The sequence below is a fragment of the Musca vetustissima genome, unplaced genomic scaffold, assembly GCF_032173495.1.
Source record: "Musca vetustissima isolate MV318-11 ecotype Yass unplaced genomic scaffold, APGP_CSIRO_Mvet_v1 utg30349, whole genome shotgun sequence".
NCBI classification, from domain to species: Eukaryota; Metazoa; Arthropoda; class Insecta; order Diptera; family Muscidae; genus Musca; species Musca vetustissima.
Genome location: NW_026880282.1, coordinates 132657 through 154303, shown reverse-complemented (window position 1 = coordinate 154303; position 21647 = coordinate 132657). Strand labels below are relative to the sequence as shown.

At 34.2% G+C, this 21647-nt stretch overlaps 1 protein-coding gene across 1 annotated transcript; it reads right to left on the bottom strand.

Moving 5' to 3' along the window:
* Positions 1 to 1676: 1676 nt before the first annotated feature.
* LOC133325810 (serine-rich adhesin for platelets) lies at positions 1677 to 21095 on the bottom strand. Its single transcript, XM_061534530.1, has 8 exons — positions 20870 to 21095; positions 20635 to 20804; positions 18755 to 18899; positions 18499 to 18686; positions 18348 to 18437; positions 18127 to 18277; positions 17946 to 18055; positions 1677 to 4679 (listed from the first exon to the last, which is right to left on the bottom strand). Exons 1-8 carry the CDS (start codon positions 20967 to 20969, stop codon positions 1677 to 1679), a joined length of 3957 nt encoding a protein of 1318 aa, XP_061390514.1. The 5' UTR covers positions 20970 to 21095.
* Between the last annotated feature and the right edge of the window lie 552 nt (positions 21096 to 21647).

The window sequence follows — 21647 nt, the reverse complement described above, 5'->3', positions numbered from 1 at the left end:
AATTAGAAAACAATTTTGGTATATTCCAATACATGTTCAGTCTAAAATCTTGAAAGTAAATTCTGCGCATAGTCGATGGCACTAGTAGAAATAAAAATGAATGTATCAATAAATTGATTTTAAGCTTAAATTTTAATTCGGTACCAAAAATATCACAAAATCACCTGAAGAGAATCTCAAGGTTCTAGATTGTTAATTATGCCTTCGAATAACAAACATGTTTCAAATGTACGAAGATCGCTATACTTGATTCTATAGAATAGAATTAATATATATTTATAATATATATAAACTTAAACATTAAAAAACATGTTTTTGTCTGTTTTGTGTAGTTTCTGTTTTTTTCTTTTTGTTGTTGTTGTTGTTTGTAATTGTGTTTGTTTAGTTTTGTATTAATAGTAACATTTTAAGTAATAAATCATTATTAGAAAGAAAAAGAAAACAATAAAATTTTTGTTGTAGTACTAAGAGTAATAAAAGTATAAAATAATAATTTTTAATTAATATTTTTACGTGATAAATCCTTACAATCGTCGTAGTATACGTAAGTAATTTAATTACTTTCTATTGAGAACATTACAGAATTTTCATTTTTGTTATTAATTTTGTTATATATGTATATATGTTATAAACTAACCTAAATAAAATTGGGGCGGGGGAGTGGGTTTGATTGGTTTGATGTAGGGGAAGAAGAGTTGAGGGGCGGGGCGGTGCGTAGAGTGCTCGAACGTAATATTAAAACTAATTTATAAAAATAACTAAACAGAAATAGTAATAAATAAAGAACAAGACGAGAAATTATATTTAATTTATGTATCTATGTATATACGCTGCATGTTTATATGTTTAGAAGATTTGTTTTTGCAGTGGATAATATTACTTCGCTGTGTGTATATATATGTGTGTGTGTGTTTGTGTTTGTTTTCCCTATGCAATTACAGATTTTTTGCAAGCTTGAAAATATGTGTTTCTTCTTTTAAATATGTATACTGCATATCGAAGTTGATTTGATTTTATTACATTTTGCAAACACTGATGATTTTGATGGAAGAAGAACAACATATAACAATTTGCATGGCTTTTCGTTTAAGATCTTACAAGTGGTAATTTTTAAATACAGCTCTGAAGTTATCAAAGGCTTTGCGAACATTGTGGCCTACACGCGAACATTTTGAAAACACTTATGGAAAGTAATCACAAAGCTGATAATTACCCCGACCGCTTCATAAATGGGCGAAGAATATTTTTTTTTTTTTTTGTTTTCTAAAAGACGAAAATGTTGCGATGAGACATATTTGCACTGTTCTTCAGTTTCGACCCATATCGTCAAACAGTGTTCAATAAAATATAAATTCGAATTCACGTTAGGATGAATGGTTTAATAGTAGAAAAGAATTTGTGAGAAAATGTATATTCGACAATTTTTTGTTTTGTTTTTGTTTGGAAACGAATGGATATATGTTCAGTGCATACATGTCGATAACTTCTACAAGTCCTTGATGCCGTACGTAAATCGATCGACCTCACTCAGACAATCCAGACTGTAGTAGTCACTTGTACTCGTATTGCTTGTACCTATAGTCACCCGAAACAATATACCACTGGAGTTGCAAACTCAAAAGCTAAGGTGGAAAATGGTTACCACAGCCACACTCGCTAAATAAATTGCATTTCTTTTAATCACATTTATGCTCATTTGACTCTGACGACGTTGTATCGGAAGCCTCTTCCCTAGTCGAGGGTGCAGGCATCGAAGTGTTCAGCGGTGTTGAGGTACTATTACCATCCACATCAACTTCAAGTATTATGTCCTCCTGCTTCTGACGGGCAGCTAATGCAACATGCCTTTCTAGAACTAAAGCAAAGGGATTACAGTTACAGCTACTGCTACTACTGTTTGTAGTACAACATTCGCTTGTACAAAAACCACTGCTGCTGCTGTTGCTACATATGGATGCGCAAGTAGTTGCTGTGGGTTTTGTTTCAAACAAATAATCTATGGCCGTTGATGTCGCATCCGTCGCCATAATTTCACCCTCATTTGAAGTATGCATGATGGTGGAGGACTCGTTTTGATCTTGATCACAACCATAATCGGAGTCTGGATCATTATATATCTCGCTGCTTCGAGTTGTGTTCGATGTAGTGGTGCCAGTTGGGGCAGTAGCAAAATCATCAGAAGGACATTCGTTGACAATAACCAAATTAAGAGAATACTTTGTTTGAGGCTTCGTCGGTGATTCTTTAGGCTGGCTGTTACAACTAGAATCTTCTGGCGCCGTATTGGGGTCACGTACAGGAAATACAAAAGGTGTGTCTTTGATTTCTTTCTCGCCACCAACTGCATCAATTTTTGGAGGTGAGCAACTAGCAGTGTTATATATACTGGCCGGTGATGCATTGGCATCTTCGGAGTCCTGCCTCACCGATTGCGATTGCTGCTCGAAATTCGTGGCGGTATGTATGTTGAAACCAATAGCGTTCGTTCTTACGGGCTTGGCGGCAACTATGACTACATTATTGCGACGAGCACTATGAGAACTGAGGCCCGGCAGAGTTTCACGCCGTTCCCGGAAGTATTGCTGATGAAAACTGCCTGCGCTTTTGGCAAAACTGCTACCGAAACTTCCCCCATGCCCACCACTACCGCTAATACTACCAACAATGTCCGCCATTGAACGGGGACTTTTACACGGCGAGTTGCTAAAGCTTAATTGATTGTCGCAAATATGTGAATAGTAGTCTTCACAAAGATCGCCAGTAGCTATACTTGCGTTCGATGTTGACCCTGAAACACTACCGGGGCCTCTGTCATTTAACTGTTCACATGACGAAGAGCCGTCAATGTTCGCCCCAGTCAGCGGTGGTGGCGGCGGAGTAATCGACGGTGGTGTCGTTGTCGACAATTTATGCGTTCGACTAGCCATACTGCAGATACTGTTGCGCCGTATTGAAGTGGTCTGTTGCACAAAGTTTTCACAGAAATCTACAGGATCACTACGGAAATAGCTTTGGAACCATTGGAACTTTTGCGACAGTTTCATTTTGTTTTTTTTAAGCTTGATTTTTAATTTTTGCTTCGACGTAGTGGCTACACCTCCTATACTGCCCACCGCGGTGTCCGGTGTTGCAGAAGATGATTCGAATGACGTTGTGTCGCCACTGGAATTCGTGCAACCATCATTCGTTGCTTTCGGACCAGTGGTGGCGGCGTTGGGCACACCCTTAGTCATTTTGTAAGAAGATTTACGCTTGAAAATTGGTTTGTGCATAGATTGATGTGAATTGTTGATGTTTTTGGGAGGCATCAATAGATGCATTAGCTTGGGTCGAGTACTAGGTGTTTGCACTGGCGTCGTTGATGCCACTGCTCTGCTATTCGGATCACTACAATCAAGCTTCGGTGGAGGGTCTATTTTTTGCCCGTCCCTAACTTTTGACTCAAGAGATAATCCTACGTTGCCTTGTATTTGGTGCTGTTGCTCTTGTGTGGCCACAATGTTCGAGTCAGATATCTTATATTTAGGTTTGCTTTCATCGACGTTTTCATTATCATTATGATCATCATCATCATCACCACCAGCAACTCTATTTGTACAACTACTACTGCTAGTGTTACAGTTGTTATAAGGGCATTTGGAAGAGGACTTGGAGGAGATAGATGTGTGGGATGCAGAGGTACAGGTGGAACTAGAGGCAGACGTAGAGGATGAGGAGGAAGTGGAGGAAGAGGGCTGAAGGCCAATGTTAATCTTTTGCTTACTTCTCGAGGAATCATTGAGGGATAAGTTGGTGTTTGTATTGTTATTTGGAAGTAATTGTTTTGGAGCAGGAGAAGATGTTACAGAAGAAGTAGAAAGTAATAAAGTAATGTGTTCAAGCTGTTTAGCACTGGACTCACCGGATTCCCAGTCCTCTTCATTATCACCGATGACAGAAGACGATTGACTGCTGACACTACTGGTTTTACTACTGTTATGGGTACTGTGGTTATAATTGGTGTTACCACTGATGCCACTGGCATTTAGGTTGGCGGACGTTTGACATAATATATCCGCACCAGCCCTATGGATATCCAGTATCCCACCACCGTCGGCATTACTGCCAGCTACGGCCCCAGCATTTTGTCTTTGTATATGCCTCTGGTTGGGCGTCGAAGTGGCAGTCACAGAAGGCAAATTCGCTTGCTGGAGGTGGTGCATATTATTTTTCTGTATACATTGCTGGTTTTTTGTCAGTAGTCGTTCATGTTCCATCATATATCCGGGCGGTGCCGCAATTGTTGTTACCACAGGTTGTGACGAAGTGTACAACACGCTGTTGTCATCGTGCATAGCCATATAAGGATGAGAATGGTGAATATTACTAACATTTTGCCCACCGCTTCTATGTTGGGTACTCCGCTTTGAATTAGATTCATAACCGTTGCTATTGTCGGTTGTGGCACCACCAAAACTACTGCTCACCGATGTGGAGGATGATGATTTCTGATCACATATAAAGTTAATTTCACTGCCGCTGCTGTTATTCTGGGGCAATGAGTAATTATTGGATTGTATTGTCGGCAAACTAGAATTTGCCAGCCCACTTTGGCGATGATTTGCAATGGTCTGGCCTCCGGAAGCGTTTTCACACTCCCGTACAACATTATTTCCATCAACATAAAATACCAATACCACCTGTAAAATATAAAAGAAATATATTTTATTTTCGTACTGCAAACATAAAGTTGTATTTTACAATTTTTATTTCGGTCATTTATTCGGAACTAGAATACAAACTTGCATTGACAGATTTCACTACTACGAACGAGTTTTTACCCAAGATATAAACAAATTGTGGGCAGACCATTGGCTCAACAACAATGCTGCTTTTTAAAAAACCAAGGTTTCAATATGCTTCGAACTATAAACAACCAACATATTGATAGTATATTCCAGTTCATCAAACATTAAAATTGTATATATCGTTAGCTAAAATGCAAAAAGGCGTAACTAACAAAAAATTGAAAATTGACTTTTTGAATGAATATTGTGAATGTCAATAAACTGCATGTGTTGACAAAGTGTAAAAAGTAAGAATTGTTTCTGCACTGATTCGATTTTATCGGAATATATTGCATATTGAGGATCCCATACAACAGAACCATATTCTAATATAAGTCTAACAAGAGACGTGTATAGTTGTTTTGTTATATAAGGATCCGAGAATTCTTTGGCCCATCGTTTTATAAAACTTAATACACCATATGCTTTATTTACCATTGAAATGACATGATTGTTAAAATTTAACTTTGGATCCATTAAAATACCAAGATCCACGAATGTTTCAACTGTTGATAAAACCGAACCGTTAATATTGTATTGCCTCCATCAATGAAGAATTTCTAGAAAAACACATATGTTTACATTTGTTCAAATTTAAATCCATACAATTTAATCTGCACCACTGAAAAAGGTTATTTAAATCATTTTGGAGTAAAATGGATTGTTTCTCAGAATTATGGGTAATGAATAACTTTACATCATCTGCATACATTAACAATTTAGAATGTACTACAGAAGTTGGCAAATCATTTATAAACAATAGAAAAAGAACTGGCCCGAGGTGACTTCCTTGTGGAACACCTGAAGATACGTTAATCGATTCATTCAAACAAAACTAACTGTGATCTATTTTGTAAGTAAGATGATATCCATTTGACTAAGTTTATACTGAAACCCATATTATCTAATTTATATATATATATATATATATAATATATATATATATATAATAAGAGTTCATGGTTAACCCTATCAAAAGCTTTACTAAAATCTGTATAAATGGTATCAGTTTGATTTCGCTGAACAAATCCCTTTATTACATTTGAAGTAAACTCTATAAGATTTGTTATGGTTGAAAGACCACTACGAAAGCCATGTTGATATGGACTTAAAATGGATTTAATTTTGTGAGAAATAACAGCAGTAATTAATTTTTCAAACAATTTTGGGATATCACTTAATTTTGCAATTCCTCTGTAGTTTGAGACGTTAGATAGACTACCAGACTTGTGCAACGGTACTATAAAAGATTTCTTCCATATAGTGGGAAAATAACCAAAATTTAAGGAATGATTAAATAGCAACGTAAGAGGCGTTGCTAAAGTGTCAGAACAATATTTGAGAATTATGCTAGGTATACCATCTGGACCTGGAAGTTTAATTGGTTTTAGAGTATGTAAATTTTTAGCAACATCTTGACTTTGTAAAAAAGGCATATATATTTGATCTATTTTGGATAGCTCATAAGGATATGAGCTTATATTTGGACAAACTGCAGATGAATAAGTAGAGGCGAAAAAATTTGCAAAACATTCTGCTATTTCAGAGTTTTTTACAAACTCCTTATTGTTGCATTTCAAAATTGTGGGTTTTGAGGAAACTTTTCTTTTTAAGTTAACAAACTCATAAAATGACTTAGGATTAGTTTTAAAATTATTTTTGATCTTGTTGAGGTAATTATTATACAATCTACGGGACTCTATGGTATATTTGGACCTAGCAACAGAATAATTAGCGTAGTCTATAGATGAGCCTGACTTCTTATATTTTCGAAAAAGTTTATTTTTTTTAAATTTTTCATACTTGATAACTCCCGCGAAATCCATGGATATCAGAATTTTTAATTCTAACAGTTGGAACACATTCAGAAATAAATTTATTTAGAGTATTATAAAATGTATCTATTATAAATTCAAAATCTGGGTGATTCATACACTGACATGCAGTTGTCCAGTTTACAGATGAAATAAGAGAATTAAGCTTTCGAAAATCTGCTTTTTTATAGTTAAGAATATTTTTAAATGAGTCACATGAACTTTCGTTAATTGTAGAATTATGGCTCATGGTTATATATAATGTTGGATGATGATTATCTTCTGGAGTACATATAGCAGGAATTCGAATTAATTCAAAAAATTGTGTAAAATTTACAAATACTAGATCAAGGATCCTATCATTACAATTTAAAATATTATTTATTTGAAGGAGATTAATTTCACAAAATCGATTAACAATATCAAATGTATTTTGGTTTACATTTGCTTCAGATGTCAACGGCGTTAAACTTTCTGAGTCTGGCAATGAGAGCCACTTTACAGATGGCATATTAAAATCACCAAGAACTAAAATTCTATCGGAATCATTCATAATATTAATTATTGAGTTTAGTGCTGCTAAATGCTGATTATAAATATCAAGATGCGATGAAGGAGGTATATATGAGCACGTAACGAACAGTTTAAATTTACCCAATTCAATTGATATGCAGATAAATTCTATGTCAGAACAACAATTTAATTTAATTAAATTAGTGGAAAAGTTGGCATCAACTGCAATAAGGACGCCGCCACCTTTTTTACCAGTACGATCTTTTCTAAATATTTGATATTTTGAACACATAATTTCACTATTTAACACAGACGTTTTAAGCCAAGTCTCAGTAAACACAATAATGCTAAATTCAAAACGAATGCTATCAGTAAATAAACGAGTTAATCTAGTGTTTAACACCCTTACATTCTGATAGCATATGGTAAATAGGTTATCTAGTTTTTTGATACTGGCTCAGATCTCTGAGGTAAATGAGCTAAATTATCTGATCTTTCTAGGAATTCTTTAACAAACGCTCTAGCAGGCCAAAAATCTTTCGATATCAAATTTGGAAATATATCATCATGAACTACTATTTTAAATGATCTACTTTCAGAGTATGCCGATCGAAGCTTGTAGCATCTTAGAAAATAATTACCATTTATTTTTGATTTGATATAGTAATTTATATCCTCAGCCGAGGTATCAGGCGCAAACCTAGACACAAAAACCATTTTCATGACAGGGGCCATTGATATTGGTCTTTGGGTAGGTAGTGGGGAATTGCCAGCTACAATCTCGGAAGACGCACCAGATGAAGGAACTGACAACACCTGTGTACTATGAGTAGATTTGTAGATTTGTTATTGTTTTTTTGTTGTTTTTTGTAATTAAAGAAAAGTCCTTATTTTTGATGGCGGGCATGATAACTCCTCACTGGAACATCGGAATCCGAAAATTCCAACGGTGTTAGAAAGAGTACATGTCTGGCTCTCGTATGACTTCGCTCTAAAATTAACAAAATGGTGGACCTTTGAAAAAATATTTTTGGAAAATCGCCGATTTTTGCCAAAAACCAAGTTAAAAAATAAGGAAGATCTTTACCGATTGGCTTTATCCTAGTTCATACGATAGCTATACACTCACAGAGAAACGTGTAAAAATTTGGAATCGATTGGATTATTAGTTTTTGAGTTATCGTGCCCGCCATTCGCAAAAGAGAAAAACGCGTTTAAAGTTTGAGAAGCCCTTTAGCCGTCACTTGATGCTGACACAATAAATCGGCTATATTTTCAAGAGTTCTTGAGAGTTTCACTTGAAATTTTGTAGGGACATTCTTGAATTAGTGTAGATTCGAATTAAATCAAAAAACATGACCCCGAGAATGGGGGGTCCCCTTAAATGATATACATTTGTACTCACTAAATTAGTATTTATGCTAAAACCAAGAAGAAAAAATGGCAAATGTTGGCTTTCTCTGTACTGTCGTAATTTCACGTGTGTACTCAAGAAGTACAAAGCCGATATTATTGCCTTACAGGAAATGCGATGGAAAGGGACAGGCGTAAGTAAATCAGACGATTACGCACTGTATTATAGCTGCAATGAAACGAGACATGAATTTGGCTGCGGATTTATAGTTAACAGGAGAATAAAAGACCTCGTCTCCAGCTCTTCTACACCAGTCTTATTTGCGCCGATGCTCCGACCGAAGATAAAGATGAACAGACCAAAGACATACTTTACGATCGCCTAGAAACAGCATATGACCACTGCCCTGGCCATAATATGGAAATTCAGCTAGGAGATTTTAATGCAAAAATCGGAAGGAAAAACAACTTTGGCCCCAACGTCGGAAAATTCAGCCTTCATGAAGAAACATCCGACAACGGCATGAAGTTGTTTGACTTCGCGGCAGCAAAAAACATGGTCGTTAGCAGCACAAGATTCAAGCATCTCGATATTCACAAGGCCACCTGGATTTCTCTCGATCAAGCAACGAGAAATCAAATTGATCATGTTGTGATAGACGGAAGGCATTCATCCAGACCGGAAGGCTCGATCGATCCGAGGACCGAATATCGATTCGGACCACTACCTTGTGGCAGCCAATGTTCGCACTCGTCTTAATGTTGCAGCAAAGATGCGATCTAACACAACACGGAAACTCGACGTCGAAAAGCTGCAAACACAACAGGTAGCCGAGGCCTACTCCGCTCAACATACCCACCTGCTTGACGAAAGCACTCCTTGTCCCGATAATAGTATAGAAGCACAATGGCAAAGAATTGTCCACTCCCTACAAACTGCAGCCAAAACAACACTTGGGTACCAAAAACCACCACCACGAAATCTGATGTGAAAAACGCAGCAGCCCTGCAGACGGTTGCAACACGTAATGTGATGTGTTTTCAGAAAAAAAGGACAAGAAAAACGTGATCGTGGGCAAATCGAGATGTACAGGAGACAAAATGAAGTCCGGAAATTTTACCAACGAGTAAAACACCATGCCGAAGGTTTTGTTGCAGGTACATCCTCCTGTAGAGGTGACAGATACAGACAGCGTGTTAAGGATCTGGAAGAAGCATTTTGAAAACCACCTAGCCAAGATGTGATCATAATAGTAATTAATCGACTCAAGAACAATAAAGCAGCAGAAGCCGATGGGTTACCAGCCGAACTATTCAAGACGGGTGGTCAGATGCTGGTCAGGAGCATGCACCAAAATGTGCATGTGATAACTATAGAGGAATTAGCCTTTTCCCCATCGCATATAAAGTGCTATTCAGTGTGCTGTGTGAACGATTGAAGCCAATGGTCAATGACATTATTGGACCATACCAATGCGGCTTCAGACCTAGTAAATCCATCATTGACCATCCATCATTTTCACTCTGCGCCAAATCCTGGAAAAGACCCACGAAAAACACATCGACTATAAAGCCGAATTCGACAGCACTATCCACTCAGCGATGTTTAAAGCCATGTCGATAACTTTAAGTGGCACAAGGTCAGCAGTTAAAGTCGAAAAGGACCTATCGGAGCCCTTCAATACCAATCGAGGATTCAGACAAGTTGACAGTTTGTACTGAGGTCTTTTTAACATCATGCTGGAAACGGTCATACGAGACGCAAAGGTGAACACCAAACAACACATGTTACTCGCCTACACCGATGACATTGATAAATGGGTCGAACATTGCGAGCGGTAACAGCCACTTTTGAACAAATTGAACTGATGGTATAAACTCGCAAGACGTCCAGTAGAATCGGACCAACTGTGGAACTTGAGAACAACAGCTTCGAGGTAGTTAAATATTTTATATACCTTGGTACCGCCATAAATAAAAAGAATGACATCAGTTTTGAAATTCGGAGAAGGATTGTGATAGCCAACAGATGGTACAATGGTCTAAGTAAGCAGTTTAGAAACAAGGTCACCTACCCCCAGACCAAACTCACACTACCTGTGATGTTATATGAATCTGAAGCATGGGTACTTGCGCAAGCAGATGAGGCATATAAAAGCGAGCCTACTGATGGTTCCCGTAGAAGGGGAAGGACACAAATTAGATGGAAAGACCAAGTAGAAGACAACATCTTGGAACGTGGTCTTTCAAATTGGATGAGATGCGCACAAGACCGACGCGCTTGACAATCTTTTTTAATCTCAGCTTATGGAACAACCATTCTGTAACAAGCCAGCTAAGTAAGTACAAGCAAAGAAAAAAATTCTTCGATTTTGGTTTACCTTTTTTCCATCGCTAAGTATATATGTACAGAATGTCAGGAATCATTTTACACATGGATAATTATTAAACATTTTCAAATGAAGAAGCTTTAAATAACACTAATTATATTATTTTTAATATTTATATGTAATTTGTCATAATTGTGAACTACTCTTAAAACATTTTGAGTCAAACAAATTAAAATTTAGTACAAAATAAAAAAAGGTACAACAAAAAGAAATATGGCTCAGTTTTACCAGTGTCAAATAACTGATACACATCTCTAGATTTTTATTATGGCTTTCCTCAATTGCAGCCGCCAATTGAGGAAAAGTGCGATCGAATTGTCGACAATATTTTCAGTTACACGAATCCTCAAATTTGCACACGCACGCTTGCGAGGGAGTTCGAAGAAGAGTGTGGTGTTAATTATTATTATATATCATTAAAAACTACTTTTAACTATAAAAAAACGAACTTTTGCAAACTCAACTCACTTATCTCATCTGTAAATTGGACCTCTATATGCATTTGTAAGAGTCCTATTGATCTCGAGTCTACAATAGATACATTTTATGTTACTCTAAACAAATTTATTTCTGAATGTGTTCCTACTATTAGAACTAGAAGCTCTGATAGACATCCATTAAATACACGCGAATTGTCAAGTATAAAAAAACTCAAAAAATATAAAAAATCCGGATCCTCTATAGACTATGCTAACTATTCTGTTGCTAGATCAAAATATACAATAGAATCCCGAAGGTTGTATAATCTTTATCTTAACAAGATTAACCCTACGGTCAATAACCAAAAAAGTATACGTAGATCAATAACCGTGGTACATTTGTACCCATCCAAAAATAACGATCATAGTAAATTCGTTATAGCTTTCAAATGGGTTAAGCTTTTTTAGTTATTTTTTTATTGGGATCTTATTTAGGTGTTCCTCACCCCCTGCAAATTTTTGTGGCCCTGGACAAAATGGGGCTATCAGGGCGACTCGTGGAAATTATAAACTACCTTAGTTTTCCTTTGAGATTGTGATTGGCGAATTTTTAACATTATTTAATACTATAAAACGTTATTTAATGATAGTTTATATATGTACGCCAATTTAGGATTGTAATAAATCAGATTAATTCGATTATAGAAAATGTTTCAGGCCCAATATGAAGAATAATTGAAAAATTACGGACAATAATAATTGTTTTTGTCCCTGTATACCAAGGGAAAACCAGGGTAGTTTCTGACTTCCACGAGCCGACCTGATGACCTCATGTTGTCTAGGGCCACAAAAATTTGCAGAGGGGTTGATGAACACCTAAATAAGATCCCAATAAAAAAATAGCTAAAAAAGTTTAACCCATTCGAAAGCTATAACAAGTTTACTATGATTGTTTTACATAGATTATCATTTAAGCATGGATTCAAATATATATTATTTTAATGTATATATAATTTTGAGTTTCTACATCTAGACCAGATCCGTGTAGACTAATTTAAAAGAAAATACCTCACGATAGTCCAATTTTTTAATGAGGTACAGAGCTATCATTGGATGGGTACAAATGTACCACGGTTATTGATCTACGTAGGTGATAACTTTAAAAAATTGTAAAAATTATATATATGGAAAAAATTTATAATTTTTTTCTTCGATTATGTGTGAAAATACTTCAAGAATGATTCCTCAAAATTTTATCCAAATATCTCCATTATTAAAAATTGTACAGCTTTTTTATTCAAAAAAGGTACAAATGTACCCGGTTATTGACCGTAGGGTTAAGGATAATTTTAAATCCAATCCAAAATCATTTTATGAATTTGTTAATCTAAAAAGAAAAGTTTCTTCTAAGCCTACAATTTTAAAATACAATAACCAAGAATTTTCGAAAAACTCCGAAATAGCAGAATGTTTTACAAATTTTTTTGCCGCGACTTATTCTAATACTACTTATCAGGTTAAAGACCCATATTCTTATGAACTATCAAAGATAGATCAAATATTCATGCCCTTCTTACAAAGTCGAGAGGTCTCTAAAAATCTACGCAGTTTAAAACCTACTAAATGTCCAGGCCCTGATGGTATACCCAGCATAATTCTAAGTAATTGTTCAGATACATTAGCATTACCTCTAACGTTAATATTAAATTATTCCCTTAAATATGGTTATGTTCCTACTTGTTGGAAGAAGTCTTACATAATACCCTTACACAAGTCTGGTAGTCTAACAAATGTCTCGAATTATAGAGGAATTGCAAAATTAAGTGCTATTCGAAAATTGTTCGAAAAGTTAATTATTACCGTTATTTCACACAGAATTCAACCCTTGTTAAGTCCATATCAACATGGTTTTCAGTGGTCATTCAACTATTACCAATCTTATACACTTTACTTCTACTGTGATAAAGGGATTTGTTCAGCGTAAACAAACTGATACAATTTATACAGACTTTAGTAAAGCTTTTGATAGGGTTAACCATAAACTTCTACTTTATAAATTAAATCATATTGGCTTTAGTATAAATTTGATAAATGGGATTTCATCTTACTTACAAAATAGGACACAGCTAGTTTTGCTTGAGGGATGTCTTTCAAAATCGATTAATGTTCCATCAGGTGTTCCGCAAAGAAGTCACCTAGGCCCGATTCTGTTTCTACTGTATCGCATTCCAAATTGTTAATGTATGCAGACAATGTCAAGTTGTTCATTAACCATCATTCTGAAAAGCAAGCTGATTTACTCCAGCATGATTTAAATAGCCTATTTCAATGGTGCAGCCTAAATTGTATGGACTTGAATTTAAATAAATGTAAACATATGTGTTTTTCTAGAAATTCTTTCTTGATAAAACATTACTATCACTATTAATGGTTCGGTTTTATCAACTGTAGATTCTTTCTTTGATCTTGGTATTCTAATGGATCCAAAATTAAATTTTAACAATCATGTTATATCTATGGTAAATAAAGCCTATGGTGTCTTAGGATTTATAAAACGGTGGACCAAAGAATTCTCGGATCCACATATATTACGAAACAACTATTTACGTCTCTTGTTAGACCTATTTTAGAATATGGTTCTGTTGTATGGGATCCCCATTATGCAATATATTCCGATAATATCGAATCCGTGCAGAAACAATTTTTACTTTTTGCACTGAGAGGATTACATTGGAATAGTAGTTTTGTGTTGCCATCTTATACTAGCAGGTTAAATTAATTCGTTTGCCTACATTGAAAAGTAGACGTATTATGTTGAATACTATGATGGTACTAAAAATGTTAAATGGTAATATACCTTCGGATTTCCTAATTTCTTCTATTAGAATAAATGTTCCTGTCCGATCTAGTAGACACTATTTCTTCTATTAGAATAAATGTTCCTGTCCGATCTAGTAGACACTATCAACTGTTATATGTAGACTTCCACCGCACGAATTACTCTATGGGAGATCCTCTTAGTAAAATGTGTATTGACTTTAACTCTGTATACTCTAATGTAGATTTTTGCTTGAGCGTAGAACAAATAAAATCTAATATTATTGTATGTTCGCAGTTTCCCCTTTTTATGACATGAACAAAAAAATAGGTTTCACGATACCCTTCAATCAAACTTGCGTTTTCTACAAAAAACAAATATGACGAATATGAATATATGGTAGTGGAAAAACAACTATTTTTTGGAATAAATTTTGAAGAAAACATATAAAATAAACGCAAAAAGTCACTATTACAAATCGAAAAATATATCAAAAATAGCACGTAATAAATGCATGGATACAGTTGTTGCTAAATTTGTCTTCCGTATTTTTACACATTTACATATTTTTATCGATTTTTTCATCATCATTTCATTCTCCAGAAAATGGATTTTCTAGAGAATAGAATTCCTTAGGGATATTCATGATCAGCCTGTATATACAGGAGTATGTATATATTGGAATACACATTGTTATTGACATTATCATATTTGAAGGAGCAAAAAACGTGAAATTCAAACACAATTTAGCTCGGGATTCAACTACTCGATTGTGCCTTTTTCACGAAAACTGTTGGCTTGCCGAGTATTCTCCTCTCCGAAGTCTCATTCATCAGTAAACCTCCTAATATCAAAACTAATTGGCCAGAATTAAGAATCGTCGATGAAAAGAATTTCCCTTCATATCTGATCATATATTCGGAGACATTATTGCTGCTGCAACCTACTAAGGCAACTGAATAAATAACCTGCAACTTTTTAAAAATAAACTTATATTTATTTTGAAATAACAAATATTCTACGGAAAAATAAATTTACCCAATTTTTGATTGATCAAAACTAAATCAACTTTTTGATCTTCTCTTAGAAATAGGTAAGTTTTGCTAGTAATCGGCATAACCATTATATTTGATTAGGCAATACACCTACGAGGCATTGAATCTTTAAGATGCTCAATTTGATTTGACTCCTCGCATCCTGAACCCTTAGAAAGTCGTTTTGTTTGTTTGATTTTTCTATATGAATGAAGTTTAATGATTCTGCAAGCCACTATAAAACCATGATTTTTAACTCCAGTAAACATTCATCGACATGCTTCGGTGTATGTTTGAGGTTATTGTCAAACTGAGTCACAATTTTAAAATGTAACTTTAATAACTCCGATAACATAACATAATATTTCTCTGAGTCGATTTCCAATTTTTTTTTATTTATTTATTAAAGATTCATATGTAATACGATACCTTCAGTGGCCAATTTATTAAAATGAATTATACAAATAAAAACTATGTAACTATATTAATTTTTAAATTAAATTTTAACATAAGTTCAAATTTCATGACTCCCAAGCCAATAAAAAATAGAAAAAATGGAAAGATAATAGCAGTTCAATGAGCGGTAGCACAATCCGACTGGTTAAGTAATAACAAAATAAAAGTATATTTAATATGCTATTCAAGTAATTCTTGAAAATACTAAATCATTTTCAGACGAAAAACATTATTGCTATGAGAAAAAATGCGAAGATTGTATACAAAACGTATAATAGTATTCACAATACGCTTCAATTTATTAATATTTACACCGATTGTACCCGTACAAAACCTGAGATAGTAAAAGAGAATTAGCTAGCACTAATTTTATTCGGTAAGGAAGGTTTCAAATTTGACCCATAAATCCTGCGTAACATGCTCCATACTTTGCCGAACAAGCATCAATGTGACTTCTAAACGAAAAATCACAGTCAATAATTACACCAAAAAGATTTATGATGCTGTACAAAATCTATTCTAATTTGGTTCAAGAAAATGTTAAAAGAAGGCAAAACAACTAGGAGTATATATAAAATAAACAAAAGTGGGCCAAGGACAGATCCCTGTGGTACCCCGGAGAACAACTTTAGAATACTAGATTCAGCACAATTTAACACGACAAATTGACTCCTTTCATATAAATACGAAAACAAATAATTTACAAGAAGATCTGGAAAAGTTATGTTCACCTTTTAACTTACTTAATAGACGTATTTAATCAATAAAATTGAAGACTTCAGACAAATCTAAGGATACCATAATACTAATCCTACCATCATTAATAGTTTTAAGAATCGAGTGAGTTAGTTGAAGCAGCAAGTGAGTAGTATTATGTCCATGACGAAAAGCATATTGGCATTCATGTATTCGGTTTACACAAGCCGTAAGCATTTGCTATGAGATTTTGAGAAAGAAATTAGAAATAAAAGAAGTTATTCGAGTTTCAAATTGAAAATCCATGAAAGCACGTTTTTCTCTATATTTACCGTTATAAAATTAATTTTCGAAGTGACCCAGAAAAACCAAAAGTATTTTCGTGGTCCAGGGACTCCAACTAAACAGAATTGCTACATTAGAACCCCTGATTTTTTTTTTTTTTTTTTTTTTTTTTGTTATTTTGTAGCACAGTGTAATTTTTGTCTTACCCTTTTTTATAATCACGAGTAATTAGCTGTTTTATCGGTGAACTGTATTTTTTCCAGGGTGCGGAGAATGATTAAACTACGCTCTTTCTCACGAATGCTCACGGCGAGAATTCAAATGTTTTAAATTTATCGCGAATGATAAAATTACAATGAATGAAGGAGCATTTTCAATCTCTTCTTGTTGTTGTTTTAAACATTCGAGCATGTTTGTTTTCATTCGTGAGCGAATGTCACAACAACCAACCAACAAACGTTGTTGTGTGCTATGTTTGTTATGTGCGCGCGAACATTTGTTTGGCGAATGCTCGTTTGGTAAACAAAAATAGCGTATGTATTTTGAATCATTTTGCGCACCCTGTCTATAAGAATCGAAATAGGTGTAGAAATCGTATCGGGTAGTGAAGTGTCACTCAAACCTCCCTAGTACATGTTTACTTTTTCACCAAAAAGGAAGAACAGACCGTAGAACAAATTCGTTAAAACATTCGGCCAAAATTCAAATGTTGTATAAACAACAATATATGTGCCCTCTAGTCGTACTTGGATTTGCGTAATAGTAACTTTGTTATAAAGTTATATGCCAGTTGGAAGTCATAGTTGTCATAAAATATTAGTGCTACGCAATTTCTTGCGATAAGCAAACGCAGAAAAATCTGTTGACTAACAAAACTAACGCATTAGATAGTATTTAATGGTGATGCTGCGATCATTATTCCTGACGGTCAGTGAACATTTTTTTTTATAATATTTCTGACATTTCACTAAACGATGTTTAACTACTATTGTTTCGCATTCAAATATTTATTCGAATAACAGGAGAATGTTTTGGTTTTAGTACATTAAATCCATCCTTTCCTATTATTAGTTGATATATTCTGTCAATACTTTCGCTAGAGTATTACTACATTTTCATGTTTTGGCCAATAATCACTCTTAAGGGCTAAGCAGAAGGTTCGCGTTGAGCGTTTTTTGTTATCGCGTTAACACACACAAAAAGATAAAATTTATTTTACTCCGAAGCGCAACGCACATCAACTTGACAAGGCAAGTACTTAGCGTTACATTGATATAAGATATTAAAAAAAAGTAAAATAATAACAGTGTACGAAACCGGTTATAAATTTACACTTCTTACCTTGAAATCTTCCGAAAAACACTTATGCTCTTTATCCTTGTGCGCATCATCTATTTCCGATTTGTTTAGAGTGTATATGTATTTTGCATCGTTGCCCTCTCCTTCAATAACTGTAAATATAAAATACACATTATTGAATTCTATAGTATATAGATTATTAATATTCCAATTTGCAACTTACCCGCAGTATCTGTTACAAAGAACGTATTGAACCAGAAATGAAATATTTTTTTGGTGTTTTTCGTTAGTTCGACTTTTATATCGCCAGAAACTGTCAATTTTACATCCAGTACACTCTGTTTACGAAAATCTATGATAAAATTTTGCAGTGGCTAAAATATAGTAAAATTGGTAATAAGCTTTTTTATATAAATCTTTTAAAGCTGCATTACTTAACGTTACCTTAACTTTATCTTCTAACACAGAAATTGAGCAATGTACAGAGCCTTGACTGTGTAATGCATTGGCCCCCGAAAATCGTATTTCGCAGAACTGTTAAAATTCAAATATATATAATGTATATTTTTCGAAAACGAATATGTTAAACACATACTTGCAGTGAACGGCGACTATATGATAAACCCATACGTATCAGTTTGGAGAAATACTGAACATAACGTCGCTGCGATGGTATCGTAACTCCTTTACGATCCTTTGTTCGTTTTTCATCATAGCAGGCCAAAGCATCTTCTGCGGTACGTTGTTGTCCACTATAGAGTAAATAACAGCAGATCATTGTTCCTTGAAATAGAAATAAATTAATATCAACAAATAATAAGAAAAAACTTTTCTAAATACAATGAACATACCTGTACGACCTTTGCCGGCTTTACAATGCACAGCTGCAACATTTTGGGGATCTGCTTTTAGCCAAGAATCAACATCTTCACAAAATTGTTGTATCAATTCTATTGTAGGTGGGTTGTGGTCCTCAAACGGATAAACTGAAACTCGCTGAAAATAAAATAAAGGGTTTAAATTAAGTAACAATCAAGGGTGCATATGAAGAACAAATTTGCGGGTTGTATTTGGAATATTTCTGCTCATTGCAAAATCTGTAGGAATGTGGAGTATGAAAAAGGGAATATTAATTTTAAAAAGTAAAAAAATGTTTACCATAGGTAGCCCTTATGATACTGATTACATCAACATGCGCCTTTTTTCGGGGGAATTCAGTACTTCCTAAGATATGGAGCTCCAAAGATCAACAAATACCCCACTTTTTAAATTATCTTTAAGATTGACACTCCGAAACATAAGCCCATTTGGGTTTCATATGTTCGTCTTATGTGAAGTTTAAGGATTGAGTTTAAAATAGAAATCAAAAGAATTTGTGCTCGCCTAGCCAAATTTTCCACTTGTCCATAGGAGAAAGTTGTAAATCTACTTTGAAAGAAATTGAAATTAAAAGACAAATTTGCTAGGGTGGTAAAAAGTACGCTTATAACAAACACCGGTTATAACCAACTTTCTTTATTGCGAACACATCTCCTGGCCCCGAAGTTGTAAGACAGATTTTTCATACAAATCTTTACTCTTATAGCGAACTACGGACATGGCGAACTTTTCAACAACAACCACATATAATTAGTATTGTAATACTAGTGTCCGTTTTATTTGTCGAAAAAGGTAAACATAACATATCAAATATCAATAAATTTGATTTAAGAATAAAATTGAAAAACATGATGAAATACTCATGCCAATTCATGGTTGTAAAACTAGTTCAGAAAAAAATAAACGCCGATACTATATTTTCCTATCGTCTGCAGAAAATAGCAAAGATAAATGTCAAACATTTCACAAAATGGTGTTGTTTTTTTCTGATTCCCTAAAGCTGAATTTGTATTATCGTATTTTTTTATTTCAAATATAATGTGTACAAAATTTTCCTGCTGGGTCGTTCTACATAAATCGACTCGAATCGAATAAGTATAAATAACTCGCTTAAAACCATAAATCAAAAATGTCATATTGAACTTGACACGATCAAATCAAATCTATCACGATCAAAATATACAATCAAATCAGCTGAGTATTGCAGTTACTTCGTACAATTATACCATGCTTCTTATCCTAGGGCTTACCATGATTAAACGAACTAATTTGCTCGGTCACCACTAGTTCGCTATAACCGTACTTTACTGTATATATTTTTAATACCTTCAGAAATATCAAATTATATAATGTGGCTTTTGGAATTGTATTCTTAAAGATATTTAAAAAGTGGGTATATTTTTGGGAATTTGGAGTCCCATATCTCGGAAAGTACTAATTTGCTCGGTCACCACTAGTTCGCTATAACCGTACTTTACTGTATATATTTTTAATACCTTCAGAAATATAAAATTATATAATGTGGCTTTTGGAATTGTATTCTTAAAGATATTTAAAAAAGTGGGATTATTTTTGGGAATTTGGAGTTTGGGAATTTGGAGTCTCGGAAAATACTGATTTCCACACGAAAACTACGCATATTGTTGTGAACAGGGTCAGCCTACCTATGATACAAAGTTCAAAATGTTCTAAAATGTGTCCGTAAATTGCATTTGTTCCCTACGATTTTCTATTATCTTTTCCATTTTAAGCTATGAGTCTTTAGTAATAATAAAAAATATATGGTGAAACTGTCTAAATTAGTTAAATGGTTATCCACAATACAACCCACATATTTGTTAAATTAAATTACCCCATGAAATTTGCTAATATCATAGCTACGTTCCAGACATAGATTGTAAATTTTATAATGATCCTTGTGATTTTCCTCTAGAAACTTTTGAACATCTTCCAATCGGTTTCGGTACATACTTTCGTACTTTTCGGCAGGATATCCCATTGCAATAATATTATCACAAACATCTAAAAATAAAGGAATATAGAAAGTTTTAGACACAATTCTTGTACAAACTGCGACAAGTACTTACATGCCAAATCCAAGTTAAAACCATTCTCCTTGTAGCGAATTCGCTGTTTGCTGACCACATTTCTCAATACGTTTGTCATGACGGAAAGAGTATTGGCCATCTTCTGCCTAAACTTATATATATCGATGCCGGTATTGGAACCGGCCTCGTAAAAAGAGCGTACTTTGACGCTTCTAAAATATAATCCTCTGGCGTTTTTGTGCCCCGTTTTATTACTGCTCCTTCTGAAACTAAATATAAAGAAGGCATGTTATGAATACGTTTACTCGCATAAATAATGTACTAAATATCAATGCATAACATTACATTCCTCAAGGAATATAATAATTACAAAATGTAGGATTTTAAAATTAATTTAATAAAAAGGTCATTGTTGTTGTTGCAACTTTGCTATTTGATGAGAGACGAAAATTTGGCATCAAATACTAAATAGATTTGCACAATCTATAAAAATTGATCTATAAAATTCGAAAACTAGAAAGTACCATGGAATTTCTAAATCAAAACATTAATCCAAATTATTATGTACTGTCCACTGTATCGAACTTGCTCTCACCTATAATAATTTCTGCCGCCATCAATAACGTTTTGGAAAGAATTTAAAAATATATTTTGGACTATACTAAAATTTCCATGGCACTTGATAAATTCGCTAATATAGGTACATTCTTTACTTGAAATAAAAATATAAAATAAAAAAAATTATAACGTATGTTAGTCAATTGTATACATTTTGTGTATGTACATGGATCTGATGATGTGACAAAAAGATAGGAAA

Coding starts and splice junctions, on each gene's coding strand:
- LOC133325810 (XM_061534530.1), bottom strand. CDS start 20,969: ATGGCCAATACTCTTTCCGTCATGACAAACGTATTGAGAAATGTGGTC. Junction 18,438..18,498: donor ATAGTCGCCGTTCACTGCAA/GTATGTGTTTAA, acceptor GAATTTTAACAG/TTCTGCGAAATACGATTTTC. Junction 18,278..18,347: donor TGTTAGAAGATAAAGTTAAG/GTAACGTTAAGT, acceptor ACTATATTTTAG/CCACTGCAAAATTTTATCAT.